Below are 22,290 nucleotides of genomic sequence, written 5' to 3'. Positions count from 1 at the left end.
TTTATTTAGTATATTCTTTCTGATCCTCTCCTATAAGTATAAGAGGGAATTTAACATATTTTCTTATTTCAAGATTATTTCCCAAATAATCTTTAAATATATATGGTTCTGATATTTCAAAGTCTATTAAATGACTAACAAATTTAGCATTTACATGACTTTTATCTGCTCCAGTATCTATGAGGACAAGAAGATTCTTCTTGTATCCTTCTTGATTTACATATCTTGTCTTAATGTAATATTGCGAACTTGATAGTTCAGCAATACTTAGATTCTTAAGTCTGCTTATCCTAGAGTCTTGTCTAGAGGGAAATCTTGCAATAAGATTATCTCCTTCTAAGCTAACACTATTTCTTCTTATTAATTTTCCTTCAGAATTAATTTCTCTAGCTTGTTTGTGGAAATCAAGCATTATTTGTTCTGGTATAGTGACTTCATGTTCTTGGTATTTTCTAGGAGGAATATATTGTGCTAATTCCTCAAAATCTTTATGTATGATAATGTTTTCAGTTATCTTCCTTAGATTGTTATGATGGCTAGTACTAAAAGCAAAAATTGATTTTATGCTTATACTAATAGCCTTACTTCTTCGTAATATTTTCAAGTTTCCAACTCTATAGTATAGATTGAAACTTTGGTCAATATATTCATCATTTAAAGATATTGCATAATTTGGTTTTACTGTAAATATTATCTTTTGATAGACTAAGTTTCTTACAATTGTTCCTAATAGACCATCTATAGGATCTTGTAAGATTCTATTGTCCATACAGTAGATTTTTATTGGTATATTCATACCTTCTCTAAAGAATCCTTTTACCATTATCTGGACTCCTCCTAATTCAATACATTTCAATTTATTTCTTACATTTTCTGAAATTTTAGATAATTTTTGTTTTACCCATTCTTTTGTAATTATAGGAATTCTTGCTTTTCCTATAGTATCTTCTATATTGATAGACATTTCTTTATAATTCATACTTACAATTGTTTTATTTACTCTTGGTAAAATTCTTAAGAATTCTTGATGGAATACATCTTTTTCTTGTAGGTCTAGTATTTTCTTAGTGATTCATGAGTATTTTTTAATATCAAAGGTGATCTCTTGATTTATACCTTCTATAAAATCTTCAACTTCTTCAGTTGTCTCTATTTCTATTTCTGATTGTTGTATCTCTTGATTCATATATACTATCTCCTCATAATCTTCTTCTGATGAGGATGTATTTAATTTATAAATGCTACTGCATTCACTACTTAGATTTTCAAAATATTCAATTGGTTCTATATCACTATGTTCTTGAAATTTTTCATAAATTCTAAGAGTTTTTATATTTTGTCTATCTTTCTTTTTAGGACATTGAGGGGCAATGTGTCCTTTTTCATTACAAATAAAACATCTACATTTTTTTAATGTTTCTTGGTTTATTCCAATTTCTTTTCTTGAAATACTTTTTATGTGGTTTAAAATTCCTTTTCTTGAAGTTTTTGAATTTTCTTTTATATTTCTTATATGGTTTATATTTCTTCTTATGACATCCAAATTGTTCAATTTGGCCATTATCTTTATAACAACATAATGAATTCTTTCTTATTTTATATGCCTTTCTATTTTCTAAAACTTCTCTACACCATATGCCTATCATTCTTTTTGTAAATTCAATTCTACTTTCAAGACTATCTATTTCTACTCCTTCCTCTTCTCCTAGAGGTAGTAATTTTTCATATTCTTTTAATAACTTAATTCCCCATGGGAATGGTAACTTAATAAAATAAGATCTTAATATAGGTTTATTTTCCTGATAATCTCCTTGGTTTAATATATAGTATATTTTTTCAAATTTACATGTGTATCTTTCTAGTTCACACATATCACATATTTTTAAATTTTCCATTGCTATCATTCCCTAATTATATTCATCTTGTTTTCTTTCTTCATTATTAGAAGTATACCTATCTCCTAGGAATTCTGTTCTTAAGATTTTTTCAAATCTTTTTAATATCTCCTGAATATTTTGTTTATTTAAAGAATTTCTATTATCTAATCTTTCAGTCCTACTTGCTCCATATTTTACCCTTCCTTTACTAGTTTCTAGTAATTTTCTCCACCATTCAGAAACAATTCCTCTTAATGTATGTTCTATAAATCTAAATAGGGATAAATAGGTTTTTTATGTTTTTCAACTTTTCTCAAAAATTCTTCTATTATATTTTCTTCATCTACTATATTCATCATAATTTTTGGTTCGTAACATGGCTCTAATACCATTTCATCGAAGTGTGCAGCGGAGGGGTTAATATTTTTAAGCCAATAAAATTTTCATAAGTATTTAAAATATCACAATAAAATTTATAAAATTCACTATTTTTTATTAATACTTTTTCTTCAATAATTATATTTAGTTCTTTAATTCTTCTTCTCAGATTCAGAATTAGTTTATATATATAATTTTCTGTTTTGATTGTATTATTATCTATGAAAACATTTTTATTTTTTAATTTTGGATCTAAATACTCCGTAAAGAATCCTTTTAGATCTTTTTCTAAATAGTTTAATTCATTTTCTGTTGCATTTTTTAGATCAATAAAGTTTTGTATAATATTTGGGTTTAAATTTATTAAAGATTTTTGATCTATATTTTCTTGAGGACCTAATTGAAAGTTTTTATACATTATAGTGGCTTTGGTTGCAATTTCCTAGTAAGGGTATTTTTGGAAAGACAATTGTTCAAAGGTTATTTTTCAAATGTTATTATTTTTTGGTCTATTCTCACAAACCTTCCTTTTATTTAGACTAAATTGAGGTATTTCCTCGATAATTGATCCCCCCGCCCCCTCCCTCGTCCCTCTCTCTCTCTCTCTCTAAATTTCTCATATATTTTATTAGACCTTTTTTGGATAAAAGGCCTTTTGGTTATCGGGCTATTTGCCAATGTTTCGTGAATGCTAACGCAGTTAATGGACAAAAATTAGTTAGGGACTCAAATGCTATCTTATGTAAAGAGTAGGGACCTGTTATGCCATTTCCTCTAATTCAAAAAAGGAAAGAGTCAACTTCCTCCTCTCAGTCTCACGGAAAAAAATTAAACAAATAAAAATAAAACAATCAAAACAAACTCATTTTCATAAATAATGCGTTGAAAAAATAGAAAAATAAAAACCAGACGTGCGATTTGAGTAAATCCTCCGTTCATTCCGCGTGCAAACGCAGCTTACAGAAACATAACAAAGGCCCCACGGACCCCAACCCTCCTGCCTTTTCAAAAAGCTACACCCCCTCCCTCTTTTCTTTCAATTTACGTCTGCAATTTCATCCTTTCAACCACCCTCCTCCGCCGCCTACCCGCCCTCATCCGTCGTCGTTCTCGTTGAAGATCTCCTCGATCTTATTCCCAGAATTATTAGAAAAGGAAACGGCTTAATTACCATCCATCTCGTTCTTTGTTGTTTTTTGATTTTATGGATAAATATGAAATGGATTACTCGGAGGCAAACCAAGACAAGATGATGAATTCGAATTCGAATGCGATGATGAATCGATCTTTTACGGTGAACATGTCAAGTGAAGTTACAAAAAAGCCCCTGTACGACTTGTACACCTCTCCGGCTTTACAGCGTAAGGGCTCCATCAAGAACCTCTATAATTCTTCCTTTGGATCAATGGTTTCCGCCGGAATTTCGTTCAAGGGAAAGGTAAAAAAATTATGCTCAATTTTCGAATCCCCCAAGGAACCCCCAAATTCACAATCCCTGCAACCCCCCTCGCCTGGACCCACGAAATCCACAAAATTGTTGTTGCTGCCGGAGTCCAAATCGTTTGACGATTATATCCCTTCTCCGGTACCAGATTCTCCATTCCGGCTCCCAGGCACGGAGGACAGAGTTGTCATTTACTTTACCAGCCTCCGTGGTATAAGAAGAACATTCCAGGATTGCCATAGTATTCGACTGATATTTAGAGGGTTTCGTGTAAATCTTGATGAGAGAGACATATCAATGGATGCTGCATACAAAAAGGAGTTACATAAAGTATTGGGGGAAACCAATGTGAACTTGCCCCAAGTCTTTATTAAGGGGAAGTACATTGGTGGAGCTGAAGTTGTTAAACAGCTGCTCGAGGCAGGCGAGCTGGTGAGGCTGCTCAAGGGGTTACCGATGCGTCCGCTGGAGCCTTGTGAGGCATGCGACGATGTGAGGTTTTTCCCGTGCACGAGCTGCAATGGAAGCCGTAAAGTATTTGATGAGGATGAGGAGCAGCTGAAGAGGTGCCCTGAGTGCAATGAGAATGGGCTGGTTCGCTGTCCTCTATGCTGCCCGTGAGCGATTATTGTGAGTTGATTTTAATAATTAGGAAGATGCTGTGATTGCGTGCTACTGAGTATAGTTTCTGGGTTATTGGAATGTTATTGATTATGATATGTGGTTTATTGACTCAAAATGCTGAGATAATAGGCTCTGTAAATAGCTTGTGTAGTATCAAGTCACAATATTGGGTGACTATATCTGATGTTCACCTTGGTGGTGAACGGTGACTTTCAGTATTAAAGTGCCCATTATGCTGAGGCACTCGTGGCTATATGCTGCAAAAGATTCCTGTGATGAAATCTTAATGAAATTGATAATATTGGTGGTTTGAACAATCACTTTGGTTTTATCATCCATGTTCGTCACATTGCTTTTTAACTGCTTTTCAATCTCTCTGGCCCCTGAGGAACACACTAGCATTGTTGGACTGAAATGATTCAATTCAATTTGAGAGTATAGATTATAGTATATGCCAGATGGCGTACACTAATATGAACTTGTTGTTGATTATGCACCTCAAATGCCCATCTTGATTGTGATGCTTAATATATGTACCCTGCGTGTCATGATGCGCAGACTCTACGTGATACAGTTGCATTTATTAGGCAGCTAGGGTGGAGTTTGATGAAAAACTCGTTTGTTTTAATAATCAGCGATTGAAATTCTTATTGCCGTTTTATCGAATTTTTACATGGTTGGATTTGCATGATCTTTATCTCTGTTTCAAAAATTTTCATCACTGGCTTTATTACTTCAAATTTTCTTTTCACGTTCTTTCTTTCTTTGCAATATTGCTTCAGTGACTCAATTTAAAGAGAAATGTCTGCTATGGGAGAAGTAAACTTGGAGCTAGTGGGTTTTTAAAAATTTTGAAGATATGCATTGGCTGATATATCTAACTAATTGACTGAAACCATCACCCTCGAAGTAGAGTCTCAACCATTCTATATCTAATCCTTGAATTGAACCTTTTAAAATGATTTCTGAATTTTTAGTTACTTGTAGACTAGAAAATTTCTGCACAATTGATCCATTTTCATAGTATCAAATTGATGCAGGGATGATTTATTATTTTGGCCATTATATACTATAATGATTTTAGAAATTGAGAATGATAATTTTTTGCTTGTATCGTGAGTTTAGAAAGAAAAGAAGTTTTCCATTTGGCGATTTTCTGGAACTCTATGAAAGACTTTCAACATATCAATACAAGTTAGTTTCCTGAACTAGATCATAGGAATGGATTTGTCAGTCAAAATTTGGCATCTTGATTTTCTTTAATCAACATTGAGAGTAAAATTCGCAATTTGCAAAGTGAACCGTGCTATAAGTTGTGCTCATCTGTATGGAAATATGTTTCTAAAACTTCAATTCAATTTGGATTGCAAAGATTTTTGCTCCCTTTGTTTGTTACCAGTGGTGTTGAATACCAGTTTGGGTATTAGTATATCGTAGGTCATATTAAATGAGTCATAATTCTGTGTATTTAATTGAACTTGTAATATAATGTCACCAGTGCTGTCACTTAGACAAACGTTAGTGGTGTTAAATAGCATTACAATATGACGTGTTTTCATCTCGTCTCGAATGTAACATCAACATGAAAGGGTGTGTTCTTCCTTCAGGGTCCTGGAAGTTTGACAACATATTTATCATTTTTTAGCCTACAGATTCTCTCTCAGAACTTTGAAGACAAATTGCAGTTTATGTATATAGAAGAATAACTACATATTGAAGGTTCTTATTATCTTTATGAATCCTGTCGAAGAACTAGTGGTGTTGAAGGAAATCTGTGCTTTCCACAAACTCTGCCTTCTGGCTTGTTAGTTGTTACGCTCAATGTTGTAGCCACTCAGGTGGAGGCACTTTCAATCCTCAAATCAACTTATTTAAAAAAAAAAATAATAATAATAATAAAAAATTTGGGTATCGATGGTGTCAGCTTATTTTGACTAAAATTTTATATTTGGATTTGAATCAACCAGCTTAATTTGACTTGGACTAGCTTATTGGTACCTTTGAGAATTGGAATATTGTTAGGACGTAAAGAGTTGTTGGACTTGTAATAGTGTTGTTAAATAACATTACTCATTTAGCAATGAGCATCTAGGAATGACAATAGATTGGGTCAGGGAGGTCCACCCGCCTCCCCATTATTGTCTAGTTGGAAATTTTGTTATATATAAAATAACAAAGGTGGATTGGTGCGTTTACATATTTAGGTGCCTTGTTGTTCTCAGTGTGGTCAATTCTGATTGAGAGAAAGTTAAGTCCTTATCCCTTGTTTGAGCCCAATTCTTCTAAAAAAAAATTTTTAAAATTTAATTTCAACAACATATTATTCAATAAAATAACATCAAATACAAATCCAAAATTTTTCCTTAATTTTTAATCACAAATTCTCCGTCAATCTACTATTCAAAATGCATTCTTTTTTTCAAAACGGGGCTCAAACAAGGACCTGATATATGAAATTTTTATTAATTTGAGTTTGTTTTCCACCTGTCAAGACAAGGAAAAATGTTCTAAGATTACTTTAAGATTCGGTTATGGCAAAATCATTGTTTTCTATGAGCCTTCCTACCTAATACATCATAACATAATGGACAAAAAGTTTCCACCTTTCTTTTAGTTTAATAATGGAAATATAATTTACAGTTGGCAAAAGCATTCTTTTGTAATTATGTACTCCCTTTCGCTTGAAATTATTTTCTCTGTACATCAAAAAGGGCTAGCTGCATGATTACTGTGTTAATTTTAAAATCACCAACAAAGAATTAAATTGATTTTTCAATATGTTTTTGGACAAAATAGAAGTCTCACTAAAGTGGAGAATCGAAAAGCCTAGTAGGGGGCTATTGAGATATCAACCTTTGTGTCGTTATTCTATAATCCTATTTAGTCCTTGTTTGACTTAGATAAAAATCAAAATTTATTAAAATTTTGATGAAATTGTAATTGAAAAGTTGGGGATCTTATGAAATGTGTGATTAAAATTAATTGTTAATTTTAAATTGAACTTTAATTCATATTTTTAGCTAAACAAAAAGGGCTTAATTTTCATCAAACTTTGTGCTTATGATTAAATATTTGTAATTGTTTTAAATGGGTCTTCATCATTAAAAAAAGTTGGGAAAAACCCATATCTGCATATGAAATATATAATAATTCAAGCAATACTATAAAGTTATTAAAATATTTAAAATACTGTTTACTCCACAAAATATCGTCAAATTTAGAGGTTGAAGTGGCGGGTTCGGGGCTGGCCCCGCCATGCCTTCTCCTAGGCGGGGCGGTGAGGGGTGGCTTGTCCCCCCACCCCCCTTTTTATTTACATTTTTAAAATTTCGAGTTATGCTATTATTATAAAATACAAATTCAGAATTTTAAAATTCAAAGCAAATAATGCTCAAACTATTTATGGTTTTTTTAATTTCTTCACTGGACGGGGTGGGTTATTTTGCCATCTCTAATCAAATTAATTAATATTAATTATGGATGTGTTTATTTAATTTTTATCATCTGAGCCTTCTAGATTTTAGATTGTTTGTAGATGAATCACCGTTTTTTTTCTACCAAAATTTAAAAAGCAATGTGTTCTGCAAATGAGTTCACCCAAACTGAGAGATGTTCGTTTAGTGATCATGGATTGTATACACCCTCCACAATTGATGTCTTAATAATAATTTTTGATTTCTGCAGTTTATTAGTTTAACACATTTCTCTTGAACGCCTTGTATATATTTTTATGGTTCCATTGTTTTTATATTTTTAGTTATCGTGAAGCTAGCGTTAACAAAGTTTATTCAATGCATATCATTTGTCACATTTTGTGTACTTAATGAATTTGAGAAGTCAATGTAATTGGCAACCAGCCAGGGTACTCGAGGTCGGGGCAAACATCGAAGTCTATGTACTTGGTGATCGTGCCTAACGGAAGGTTGACAATTGTCGAATAGGTGATGGAATATTTCCTCCTAAATGTAAGAGTAAGAGGCAACAAGGCAAGCTTATGAAGACGATGAGACGGACTAGGGTAGAGTATTTGCAAGCAACAATACGTGGAAGGTGTGGCGGGACAGGGCACAATATGAGAACTTGTAAGCAACCACTCCCATTGTTTGTCCTCTAGGGAAGTGCAAATGAGGTTCAGGAATCTCAATTAAAATGAAGGACATGTGACATTGTGTTTTACAATGCCACCTTATGATGCCATGAAATTGTTATCTTGCTCGCTGAACAGTTTTGAATTTGTTCTATTTTGAATAACCTCCAAAGGACATTGAAATAGTTTCATTCTATTAAGACAAAGCACAATACACTTGTACACAATGGACAATACACTTTTTACAGATAATCTTTAACGCCAATCTCTTCTTGCAAAACTTTTTTCACGTAAGAAACTATCCCTTCTACTCATACTGAAGAAAAGCTAAAATCACTAATATACATAGTTGATGTTTGGTATGCAGCATCGGTATAAAGCAGACGCTTTTTCTTCTTGACATTGTTCGTAGTACTATGCAATCAACTCTACCAAACAAGCCAATACTTTTCGAGTTAATTACAAACTCAATGATTTTCTCCCTATATTAATATTCTGGAGCTGGAATGCTTATTAATTGTGTTTCCTACAGATTCCTTTTAAAATTCTATTGTGAGAGAGGCATACATTCAAGCTCGATTTCTACAATTCCACATTCAACATTCTGCAACTGGATACAAATATCCTGCTTCACCCTACCATCTTCGCAGGTGATGACACCATCACGAACGAGTGCATTTTCTTTGCTTGCCTTCCACTTTCCGAGCTGTGTTGACTCATTGATTGAGGAGCACTCAAAGGCGTTTGCAGCAGTCACCAGGGGCTGAATATCAATCTCAGCATCCCCCATAAAATCGTCAGTTGTGAATGTATCCTTGTCATATACAAGCTGATAAATCATAATAGAAGTTTTTAGAAAAATAAGTTCAATGCCACAGATCTAACTTAAAGACAGGATTGAATTACATGGGGAAAAAACAAATTATGTATCTAATTGTCCTTGAAAGATGCGAGTGCATACAGCGCTATCATTTAACTACTGGTTCTGGTAAAAAGTAACTTAAAAAAACATCTTTATTGATAGCTTCATTCATATATATTCATCTAGACAACCATAAATGAGGAAACCATAACTGCTCTACCGGCTGCCACGATATTTATTGATTCATAATAGTATTTGTTAAAGAGAATAAACGTCGCTGCAAGAAAAAAGATGTGTGCATTGACTGAAATGATGTTTGAAAACAAAAAAGGAAGTAGCAATGACTGGAGGGCTCAGTTTCAAATCTCTCCCAAATGCTTCGAATTCTGATGACTTGTACACTCAAAGATTACCGATACCACCGTAAATAAATGAAGTTACCTAGACAATTCCACTTGCACAATCTCTGAACTAAAGACGTGCTTATTTAACCACATGAACCCCTCCTCTCTCTTGGGTTTCTCTTCCATCAAATCTCTACTCATCTCAAAACCTTCTTTTAAATAACAGTCCAAATCGCAGTTTGTATAATATGGAAAGTATAAATAATGAAAAGTTCTCTCCACACCTCAAAAGTCAAATCACATCAAATTTATCCCCAAACATTTCCCCTCAGAATAGCTAATAATCAGACCATCATAAATGCAGAACTATCTGAGAAACTGAATTTCCATTATAAAATCCTTGGACGGAATGGTATATCAATGTGAAGAAAAATTTCCAACAAATGACAATCTCCTGGTGCAAGTTTTCCGGATTCTTCCCATCCACATTACATGCAAGTGAAACATATGCCAAAAATCATTTTGAGATTGGTGAAAAACTGAGGCCGTTAATTTCCCAGTGAGTAATGTCATCCATTGAATTGTTCTCTATTTTTTCCATAATCTCATCAAAATGTGTTAAAGATATCATTACACAGGCCACCATCAAGTTCATAACCTTGAACCCACAAAGAAGTTAAGAGCTTGCTTGGCACAAATTTTTCTTAGTGAAAAATGATTTTTTTGAAGAATGCGTGATTAAAAAGTGGGGTAAAGTTGCGGATTCGATGGAAGGTGTGGTTGAAAATGGTTGTAAAAAACTCAGTGACAAACAAGCTTTAAAACTGTACTAAATGCTTTTCTCACCATCAGGAAGATTGCTGGATGGTCACTCTCCACATTTACGATGAAGGCATGAAAAATAATTTACTGCTGAAAACAGGGAGGAGGGTAGTTGGGGTTTAAATGACACAAAAGATTGAAAATGAGTTTTGAAAAAATGAGGAGCTGCTCTTTTCGTGTTTCAGTTGTGTAGTTTTGAGTTTTGAATTCCTTTAGGGTTTTGTGTTTTGAGTGTCCATTTTGAAATTGTTGAAAAAACGTTCTTTTTTCATTTTAGAAAACTATTTCTCAACACATGAAAATGAAAAACACATTCACTTTGGAAATTCGCATTTTCTCTTCTCCAGGCAAACGGGCGCATTTTCTCTTCTCCAAACACTGCCATTTTGGCCCCCTCCATGAGCCGCCGTCTTCTACCTCACAATCCGACCACCACCCACCACCCAGACCACTAGATCCTAGCATCACTTGAACCCATTTTCGCACAAGCTACGAATTGCACTGTAGGCCTTCGCGATGGCCAACATTTGGATTCTGCACTTTAGAAATTCAGATTGTTGAATTGTTGTTTGTGGTAAATTAGGGCCATGGTTTAGGTCTGTTTATGGTGGGCAATCGACCAGTGGTGGTGTGCGACCTTGGGTGTCGCCGGAGATGGAGATTCCGGCAGAAGCAGTTTTTGAGGATGACTTTTGATCGATTTTAGTATATGTTTGGGTTGTTGTTTGTGTGGTAATTCAAGAAAGGATTGAGGGCTTCGCAATGGTATGTAAATCCGGTGGTTTTGGAGGAGGTTGGCTGAAGTTTAGAGGGATGGAAAGTGGCGGTTTTGGAGGTTTCGCCAGAGGTTGGCAGGAGAAAGTTGGGGAAATGTTTTGGCAAGGTTTGGCTTCAAAACTGCATTTCCCGTGTTTTGGATTTTTGACGTGTTTTCTCCTGAAAACAGCAAAAACGGCAATTTTGCCGTTTTCCGTCTTCACATTTTTTTCTGTTTTCGAAAATTTGTTTTCCAAAACGGTAAAGAGAATGCGCTTTCATCGTTTTGGAAAATCGAAAACAAAAAACGGGCAAAGAGAACGGCCCCTGAATTTTTAAAAAAATGCAGGCCATTTTCGGTAATTAATTAGCAAAGTCCTTATGAGTCAAAAGAAGCAAAAGCACATTCAGATCATGAATAATAATGGAAATCCACTCATTAATTGACAAAAAGTAATCCTATGGGAAAATTTAGGAAAATCGTGTACAGCTGTGAATAATTAAGAATATGTTGTAATTTTTATAATTGCTTACCTTTTGGATAGTTATTGAAATCTTTTATTTGTAGAGATTGGTTTTGAGTAATGCTATTTAGTCCCACTAAGATTGCAACCCAGTCTAGATGGCACTTATGTAGCATTAAATGATAAGTGAAGTAAGTGCCTCATTTAATTTCACCTTTCATTTAACTTGTCATCAAGCGCCATGCCACCTATACCGGGGTTGAAACCCTATTGGAGAAAGGTCTTCGATTTGTATCTTCAATTTTTTGTTAAGTTTCCTTATTTTACTGATGGCATTCAGCTATATAAATGTAATAACGATAGTCAATCAATACAATTCATACATTTTCAACCTCCTATTTTCTGTCAGATCCATGTCAGTGAATGTTCTAAAAGCCTGTGCAATCTGGTTATATTTAATGGTTCATAGCCTTATCTTTGGTTTTCTCAGATGCCTAGCATATCATGGTAACAAGGAAACTTACCAACTTCAGCGGTGGAACGTTTTCAGGAATTGACAACATTAGCTTTTCATTCCAAACTGGATTCAGGTTACTATTTATGACGCGTGTCTTCATTGACTGCAACAGAAATACAAAAATCTTGTAGCTGAAAGTAGTAGATAAGTTCATCTCCTTTACACTTGCACATGGACGTGAAGAAAATTAGTTAATGATAGTATAATACAAGAGATTTACTTGATTTCCCAGTGAGAGGACGACGTACGGGTCACTTGTCAATATATCTCGGATAGCTAGGTTGGTCCCTCGCACTACGTTAACCTTGATCAATCCTACAAATTCGACCATACCTGCCTAGACCACATATGGAAAAAAGTAAGATTAATGCATCCCTGCTAAACTGAAAGTTTATGTAGTGATGAACAATACTTATAAAAATCATTGCAAAATTCATTTTAGGACAATATGTAATCATATAAAAAAGACTTGATTTGCTTTAAAGAACGTGTATATTTACACCCCTCCCACCAAAAAATTGTAAACACTATAATAAGTTGATCCTGGCTATTTTTGTTGATGGAGAACTCATAGCAAGCAGGCCTTTTGCCACTTAAATTTTCGAGCATGCATAAAAAATAATAGTTGCGTTTTCCTTCTCTCATTTCAATATCAGGATATGAAATCTCATTTTTACAGAAAGATCCATACCATTGAGGTGCTTTTCTTTGTTCCCTTGCTTTCAGATTTTCTCCAGCTTTTGCGAAATGCATGGCCTATACCCTGGATGCGATTACTGGTGGTTTGTTTCTCACAGTGTTTCTTCTCACTGGGTGATTTAGAATAACAGATTAAAGCACTACAATTTGAGGTCGATGGGACAGGAAAGGGGCATGACATCTGCATATCATTGTTCAGAAACTGTTTCAACTCATATTTTCTCCTGAGCATCCAAAACGGGGTTCCTCTAAATCAGAATGGAATTTGTCAATTGAAAAAAGAGACTATATACTTCTAATACCTTATGAAATCTTCTCGCTCCTCTATAGAGGAATTTGGTTTTGGTTTCTTATAATTATCTGGAATACAAGCTTCATATTTCAAGTTGACTGCAATATTTCCTCCCATTTTGATTAACTCATCAACTTGCTCATGGGTCCATTCATCCAGCTTCACCGATAAAACCTTCAAAATAGACACAAGAAAATATGTTAAAACAATACAGATATATCGCACCGGTGAAAATATTGTATATAATTAGGCATAACAATTTCATCATGATTTGAAGTAGATTGGATGGAAGTTGATATGCCGAGGGGACTAAAAGCTCCAAATTATAAGGAAAAGCCACTTACTGAAATAGTTATGTAGGATTAAAATATCTCAGACACAAAATATACAAGGACAATTTAAGTATCTAAGTGCATATATTTGAATCTGGATGGACTTGGTGAAAATAAGCGATAAATCATTGTTCTAGTGTCATGTTTCTCTTACAAAGAAAATTCCATGTTTGGACACAAACAACCCTGTAATGATTTGGAGTTCATTTTCCCACAATTCCCAAGAACTGAAATTATTTATGTGAATATAGTGACTTGACAAGCAGTAAAAAATTGGTCCTATCAATATGGATTCTCATTTTCTATCGACATCTGTAGATGCCTAGATTCCTAACCTATAAATAAAGCATGAGAGCTGTTTGCAATTTAGAGTTTTAGACATTTTGACTTGCAACTTGCACAATCACGCTATCAGAAAGGACAAATGGAATTATAATATATAAGTAAATTGCCAAATTGTAGTATCATAATCACATGGTCATGTAGCCTAAATACAGTTTGTGCACATTTTTCTTCTTTGTTAACTATCCTTCCCTGCTAACCATTCTCTTCAATTTGTTAATTACTATATATGGTTAGTTCATCTTCAAAGATGAATTTGATAGCACTGGAGTATGTTTTATGATAATATCCACTGTAATACACTTTCAGTTGTTTTTCTTATTTCCTTAACATATTCAGTCAGTGGATGAACCAAATTGGCCCTTTCTTGATAGCTCTTCATTAAGGGTTCAAATTCTGATGCCTCTCCACAAAGGAAACGGGTAACATAAGTCAAGCACAGACCAGTCAACTTGGATTCACAGAGATGATGCATTCATGTCTTCATATTTAACATCTAAAAGCTTTTTGGAGAGGCGTCAAAACAAACATTTATTAGAAGATAATTCCTGCCTCATCGTTTGTTCAAATTTTCAATTTTTGTGAAAACTGGTGAGTGGGGATTCTGTTTAAGTTCATGTGAGAGTTGGTACAAGCAATAGAGAGGAAGATTAATTTTCTTCCCCCCTCTTCTTCTTCCATTATATAGTAAAACGAGATTACACACATATGGAAACTCGATAAATATGGAAATACAATAACATCTAGTTATACTCTTGCCTAATTTACTTGATTTACTTCCTTAACACTCCCCCTCAAACTGGAGCATATACATCATATAAGCCCAGCTTGGAACGAAGAAATTTTAACCGATTACCATTCAATGACTTTGTAAACATATCAGCAAGCTGGTCTCCTGTCTTCACAAATGGTGTACATATATCACCATTCACTATTTTGTTCCGGATAAAGTGACAATCAACTTCAATATGTTTAGTCATTTCATGAAATACTGGATTGGACGCAATATGTAAAACAGCCTAATTATCACAAAATAATGGAATAGGAGTGGAAGGTGGGAAATTGATTTCTTGAAGAAAGTGCTGCAACCATGTCAACTCACTAGCAGTATGAGCCATCGCCCTATATTCTGCTTCTGCGCTTGACCTTGCTACTACAGTTTGTTTCTTACTTTTTCAAGAGACAAGATTACCACCGAGAAAAGTACAGAAACCGGTAGTGGATCACCTATCTAACGGGAATCCTGCCCAATTTGCATTTGTAAACCCTTCTATTCTGATATGTCCATTTGACTTATACAATAATCTAAGACCTGGAGCCTTTTTCAAGTACCAAATAATACGCATCACAGCTTCCCAATGAGAAACTCGGGAAGCATCCAAAAACTAACTAATGACACTCACTACATAGGAAATATCTAGTCGTGTGATAGTAAGATAATTTAATTTTCCAACTAAACGACGATACTTTCCTGGTTCTTCATACAATTCACCTTCATCCTTCAAAAGCTTTACATTAGGATCCATAGAAGTATCAACGAGACGAGTTCCAAGACAACCTGTTTCATCTAAGAGATCAAGCACGTATTTTCTTTGAAACAAATTGATACTTGCTCGTGACCTAGTGACTTCAATACCTAAGAAGTATCGGAGCTTGCCCAAATCTTTGGTCTGAAAATGTTTTTGTAAAAACTGCTTCAACCGAGCAATCCCATCTACATCATCACCAGTGATTACAATATCATCTACATAAATTACAAGGATAACATAACTTGCACCAGTTTGTAAATGAAATACTGAATGATCTGTCTGACACCTCTGAAGACTAAATTCTAAAACAACCTCAGAAAACTTCCCAAACCACGCTCTTGCTGATTGTTTTAACCCATATAAAGCCTTTTTCAATTTACAAACATAGTCCTGGTATTCTCCCTGAGAAACAAACCCAGGTGGTTGCTCCATATAAGCCTCTTCGTGCAAGTCACCATGAAGAAATGCATTTTTAATATTCAGTTGAAATAGAGGCCAACCAAGGTTAGCAGCAATAGAAATCAAAACTCAAATAGAAGACATCTTAGCAACTGGAGAGAATGTTTCATCATAATCAATTCCATAGCTCTGTGTGTAACCTTTAGCAACCAATCGGGCTTTCAATCGATCAACAGTTCCATCGGGATTGAATTTTGGATTAGACCCATTTGTTACCAACAGGACGTATGCCAGCAGGCAGTGGAACGAGTTCCCAAGTCTGATTCTCGTGCAAGGCTGCCACTTCTAATTCCATAGCCCTTCGCCACTCAGGATCAGATAAAGCATCTGTTATTGTCTTAGGTACAAAAACACTAGAAAGCTACGATGTGAACAAGAAAAAGAAGGTGACAAGGAATCAAAAGTAACATAGTGGCTTATAGGATGTTTAGTTACAAATGTACGTTTACCTTTACGAAGAGCGATGGCCAATGACTCAGGAACAGAAGGAATGAGGGATGAAAGATCCGTAGATGGTAAGGCGATGAATGGGGCTACAGATGTTGGTGGCTTAGGTCGTCAAGTATAAACTTGTAAAGGAGGTAGTGGTTTCTCATGAGAGGAGGACAAATCTTACTGTAACATCCCGAAAATTTTAGAATAAAACTTAATTATATTATTTGTTATATTGTTATAAAAATAATAATAATAATAATAATAAGGACCAAAATGAAATAGGTTTTTGAATTCATATTTTATTTTGGGTCAAATAATTGAATTTTGGTAGAGTAAGTGTAAGTATATCAATATTGTACTCATTTGATAGCTTGTAATTAATTATGCATTTTAGGCTCGAGAAAAAGTTAATTTGGATAAGTTAGGACCAAAATATTATAGTTTTAAAGATGTAAGTTTTGTTATTAATTGAGTTGGTGAGTAATAGTATTTTAAATAATATGTAGCCACGTGTAACTTCCTTGCTTTTGATTAGGATTAAAAGGCTAATTGATATTTAATTAAAACTCCTACATGATTTCCCTTATTAGTTAGTTAAATTTAGGATTTGGAGTCAACCACAATTAAACGAGAATTTATGTGATTTCCTACTGTAATCAAATTCTATTAAATCTGTCCACTTTTGCTCTCGGTTTGATAATAGAAAATAAAGACAATTTTTGTGGAAATTAAATAAGAGTTTTATTAGTCATTAAATTGGTTGTTGCATTAAAATAAATTAAGCCTTATATCTAATGCAATTAGGATTCCAACTTATCCTAATATGTGCATGCATCGATAGTGATGATTTAACTGGGAATAAATAAATTCAAAGAAACGTATGTAATATGTAATTTTTTAATATTGTACCTTTTAAGATAATTAGTAAAAGATAGAATATTTTATCACGTTTAAAAATCTTATTTAAAATTCTGTTTCCACCATTAGAGATATTATTTTAAGATTTAATCTTATCCCAAATCTATTTTTCATTTGAAAAGTCCATTGTAACAAACCAACTACCTTCAAATTGGTGTGCATGTGTTACAAGATATAGCAAATCTTTATCCTATCCTATCAAGATTGTTTATTGAATTAAAACCATCCTAACCAAATCAGTTTTCCTGTGTACACGTGTATATAAATTGCATGGTGATATTATAGTATATAGGGTGAATAATTCTTCAGTCAAACTACTTAGATTTGTTTTATTGTTTGACCATAAAACATGTACTTGATAATATTTCAAACTTAAATTCTTATCCCAATTTTGTGAAGTCATTATTATCCTATTCCTTGCATAGCACAGCTTCACTCTTAGTTGCATTAGGACTCTCTTTTTTGGATATAAATACTCTGCAAAAGTCAGAGAATTGTCTCATACTTTTCTAAAGCATAAAGTAGTCCTCCTTCTTTCAAAAAAAATAAAATAAAATAAAAGAACAAAAGACGTTTACAGCAGCAGCAGTAGGAAGTAAAAGATTTGGAACGTGATTTTTGGTTTTACCTTTGAAAAGTTTATTTGATCTAACGAGGTAGGATACATAAGTGCAAGTTGTTCCGTCCTTGCAATATTATGATTTTTATACGTGATTTATTTCATGAAATGCTAATTGACCTGCGGGTCCCTATGAAATGGAATGAAATGTGAGATCGCCTTCGGGTCTTCTCAAATGTGCTGGAGCTTTCGATTGATCACCGATTGCTCTTGATGAAATGATGGTATGGAATGTTGCAAATTCATGTTTTAAAAGTTATCTTATTGTTTTGGATGCACGTATCCTACTGAGTATAAATAACTCACTCCTTCCATTTTAACATTTCAGGTCAGATTGGTCAACATGGATGGTGGCTGAGTGGTGCGTAGGTTGCCAAGTAAAAGAAATTTTTTTAGGAATCCATAATAAATTTGTTAAGACATTTTATGTTTCTCTTTAATTCCATTCATGATACTATGTTTATTTGATTCAGTGTTTGAGTTTCAATAAATTAAGGTTTTAAGTTTTAAATTTTATTTCCGCTTGATGTATGATTATGGAATGATATCGGTAACTCCTCAAATTTAAGTCGATAAAAATCTAGGGCGTTACACTTACGCAGTAGATGAAGTTGAGTCTAGATTTGGAGAAGCACCGACGGGTAGATATGGTACAAGAAAATTAACGGGGACTTAAGTGGATTCGGAAGTACCATGATTTGAGAAATAGGGTGTGAACTCGTCAAAAGTGACATCTGCACTTACAAAATAACGTTGTAGAGAAAGACTGCAGCACCGATACCCCTTTTGTGTTTGGGAGTAACCAAGAAAAATACATTTCATAGAGCGAAAGTCGAGTTTGTCACGACCAGGTCCGAAGTGATGAACATAACAAACACATCCAAAAACTTTGAGGGGTAACGAATACTGTAGAGAAGAAGGAGACACGAGAGAGAAGGGAGATGCATCGTCCAAAATAGAGGAAGGCATGCGATTAATGAGATAGCATGCAGTAAGGGCAGCATCACTCCAAAAACGTCGATTTTTTCATTCCGCAACTCCATTTTACTGTGGAGCATACGGGCAAGATGTTTGGTGAATAATGTCTTTGGAAGATAGATATGATGTAAAAGATGCAGACATATATTCTTTAGCATTATCAGATCGCAAAATATGAATCTTCTGAGTTTTAATCATAGTGCGATAAACTTGGAAGATAGACACTAACTCAGAATGATTTTTCGTTAGGAATAACCAAGTCATACGAGAATAATCATCCATAAATGACAAACTATTGAAAATTATTGATTGATCCCCACACATCAGAATGAACTAACTCAAATAAACTGAAAACACGACTATCAGTTCGTAAAGAAAAAAACACGATAATAGTTGGATTCCAGAATGTATATGTTTGAGATGCTCCCTAATTTGTTTAGCCGTAGACATATAGAGACATGAAGACCCAATATGAGATTCAATACTACTGATCATAAGTCCAATGATGGCATTATCCTCGACCCCAATGATCATTGACAGTAGAATCAACTTTTGCATAATCACTTTTCGAAGATTTGGCATATGGCTTTTCCAAAATCAAGTGATTAAATAGACCTTTACCCCGCAAAAAGACCTTGACACATCTAGCCCAGTAAGTGTAATTTCTTTCATTCAACTTTTCAGGTGTCATGGGTCCAACCAGGTTGAGCATCTCCGTCTTGGATGACATTATACAAACTAGTCCAATAATAATTAATGAAAATCAACTAGACAACCAAGGCCCAAACCAAAAAAAAAAAAAAATCAAACTCCAGCCCAAATAAATAGGTCCAACCCATTGACTGAAATTTAGTCCAACAATACCCACAGTAACCAGATTGCAGACCACACTTCAACTTATGACTGACTGTCGCGACATCCGCCGGCATCTCTTGTCAAATTCAATCAATTAGGAAGTGCTACTACTCGTTCGACTCACTGCGAATCACCAACTGCCGGCAATAGGACAACCAACAACTGGCAATAGAACCATACGAGACACAGGCGACACCACCAACAGCCGGCAATGGACCACACTGGGCACCGATTACAGACGACGTAGCTTTAATCAACTATTCCAATACTCCAAATCATGAAGAATGAGATTATTACATGGGTGAAGGCAGAACAAGAAGAGTTCAAAGGAAGAAAAAGAAGAAAAAAAATTTCGAAAGAAGTAGCTGCAGAAAGTTTTAATCCCTAGGTATGAAGCTCTGATACCATGTTTAAACTCATGTGAGAATTGATATAAGCAATAGAGAGGAAGATTAATTTTCTTCCCCCTCTTCTTCTTCCATTATATAGTAAAACGAGATTACGCACATATGAAAACTCGGTAAATATGGAAACACAATAACATCTAGTTATACTCTTGCCTAATTTACTTGATTTACTTCCTTAACAGGTTCAATTCCCAGACACAACATTTGGATTTCCATTTCGTCCACACAAATTCTTAAAGAGGCTACTAATCATAAGAGTGATGCAATCTCTGCATAATATATTAGAATGGAAAGAGGAGTAAAACTAATGTAGTCTTTTTATGGTTGCTAAGGATTTAGCTGCATTGGATCTTCAAGAAAATACAGTGATGGATCGAATGGATGAAAACAATTCATGCAGTAGATCCCAAATTATTAGAATAAGGTTTGGTTGTATTTTGTTGTTAAAAACTTACTTGAGAAACTTACAATTTCAGTACTATTAAACAACGAAAAACTCAGCATTTCATCTAATGGAAAAACGTTGGATTTTAAATTAAAAGTTATGAGCAATACACCTTGGTTATGTGCGCTCCAAGGCTTCTATGTACTCCAGAGCACTTGATGCATATAAACGAGCTGAAGCTCAAGGATCTGTTTGCCGAAGATTGAAACATAAGTGAAACTTAAGCCAATTACAAAAGAAAATATTAAAGAGCAACAAGCAAAAAAATTAATATAGGGACTGATAATAGATCCATGGTTAAAATATCATAAGAGTTGGGGAAACCATAAAAAAACTGTAGTTTGATTAGTAATGCCTTGAACTAACCTTGAACTATAAACTGTAAACTAAGTGCAGTTTTAATCCATCAGGAGGTATTCATCTTTGTGATTTTAAATTGCAGGATGCATATCTTAGATAACATTCATAATCAAACAATTTGGACAAAGTACGTGTTGAAGTGACGGTACCAAAATGCACTTGGAAAGCATTGTGAAAAAAATGTTTAGATTTATGAAGAATTTATCATTGAATACCACAAATATTTTGCAGATCACAAAATTACAGTTTCGTGAAAGGAAAACTTGACAGTCAAGCTAAAAAAACTGCAAATAAGCACAATCTATATCACTCTTCAACTTGATAAGGGCTGAAATGTTGCGCTGAGGATTATCATGTAAAAATGAGGAAATGTTCTTCAATAAACATGGCTGCCACAGCATATATAAATTTTTTGCCTACACAAAACATAGATTATGGCTCCTTTCCATGGTAAGTGAAAGAAAATCCAAGTTAAGGAATGAAGCCAATGGAAAAAATCAGAAGCATTAGAAGCTTATGCTTCATGCTGCGATAAGAAAGCAGACAAACACAAATGAGTGAAAGCATTTGATTAGAGTAATGCTATTTAACACGACTGCTATTATAACCTATGATGCTCAGACTCTAGTGCGGGTATTGGATACGGGTACATACCTAAGAGTCGGATCCTTCTCAATTTAAAAATTAAGATATGGGAATATTATTAAAAAGAATCTGAATTTCGGATATTGTTATGAGAATACTTCTTACAATTTTTTTTAAAATGACAGACCAATTATTTTATTGTAATATAAATATTTCTAGTTTTATAATTAACAATACTGAATTTGTGATGTTTTAATTATTATATAAAATCTTGATATGAATAGAAATAAGAAATAAAAAATTTTAGTATACAAAGGAACTCAAATATAAGTATTGGACAATCATTTTGAATAAAATCAATTTAAATTTTTATTTACTTGTACACAAATTTATTGATATTGGCTGTCAAAAAATGAAATCGCAGTTTAGTTCGTTTATCAACTCTTTCGATAAAATCAATTTAATCAATTAAATTATAATTTGAAATAAATTTAAATTTATGGCCAAAATAATTTCTTCAAAAAAAATTAAAGAAAAAATAATTTTAATGTCTTATACATTATTTAGAAATAATTGTATAAATAAATTTAAACGAAATAAAAGAGATAGCACTAAATTATTTTAACTGCAAAATAAAAAGTCATACAGATAAAATTTAAGAAATAAGAAATTTAATATATAAAAGAAAACTTAAATTAAATAGATTTGACCATACAATTTATTCCAATAAAACAATTACAATTTGTTAACTCTATGTATTTGACTTTAAAGAGCCCATTCCAAAATTTGGTCCAGTCCAATTTAATCAATTAGGGTAGGCATCAACCTCTCATCTTCCCCAACTCTGTTGTCTTCTCCAA

The 22,290-nt window shown here is 33.7% G+C and overlaps 2 protein-coding genes across 2 annotated transcripts; one reads left to right on the top strand and one right to left on the bottom strand.

Moving 5' to 3' along the window:
- The first annotated feature begins 3,188 nt into the window (after positions 1–3,188).
- Positions 3,189–4,657, top strand: LOC111384548 (uncharacterized protein At5g39865). The gene has a single exon (XM_023008839.1). The coding sequence runs from the start codon at positions 3,460–3,462 to the stop codon at positions 4,318–4,320; it is 861 nt and encodes a 286-aa protein (XP_022864607.1). The 5' UTR covers positions 3,189–3,459; the 3' UTR covers positions 4,321–4,657.
- A 3,926-nt stretch (positions 4,658–8,583) lies between these two features.
- On the bottom strand, positions 8,584–21,497 carry LOC111377862 (probable ADP-ribosylation factor GTPase-activating protein AGD11). Its single transcript, XM_023001002.1, has 7 exons — positions 21,454–21,497; positions 20,598–20,673; positions 13,177–13,340; positions 12,867–13,098; positions 12,396–12,512; positions 12,183–12,278; positions 8,584–9,239 (listed from the first exon to the last, which is right to left on the bottom strand). Exons 1-7 carry the CDS (start codon positions 21,495–21,497, stop codon positions 8,958–8,960), a joined length of 1,011 nt encoding a protein of 336 aa, XP_022856770.1. The 3' UTR covers positions 8,584–8,957.
- Between the last annotated feature and the right edge of the window lie 793 nt (positions 21,498–22,290).

Source organism: Olea europaea, chromosome 3 (assembly GCF_002742605.1).
Source record: "Olea europaea var. sylvestris chromosome 3, O_europaea_v1, whole genome shotgun sequence".
NCBI classification, from domain to species: Eukaryota; Viridiplantae; Streptophyta; class Magnoliopsida; order Lamiales; family Oleaceae; genus Olea; species Olea europaea.
This window is presented reverse-complemented; position numbering and strand designations above follow the sequence as displayed.

Coding starts and splice junctions, on each gene's coding strand:
- LOC111384548 (XM_023008839.1), top strand. CDS start 3,460: ATGGATAAATATGAAATGGATTACTCGGAGGCAAACCAAGACAAGATG.
- LOC111377862 (XM_023001002.1), bottom strand. CDS start 21,497: ATGTACCCGTATCCAATACCCGCACTAGAGTCTGAGCATCATAG. Junction 20,674..21,453: donor CTAGAGTCTGAGCATCATAG/GTTATAATAGCA, acceptor TTCGGCAAACAG/ATCCTTGAGCTTCAGCTCGT. Junction 13,099..13,176: donor GAGCGAGAAGATTTCATAAG/GTATTAGAAGTA, acceptor TTGGATGCTCAG/GAGAAAATATGAGTTGAAAC.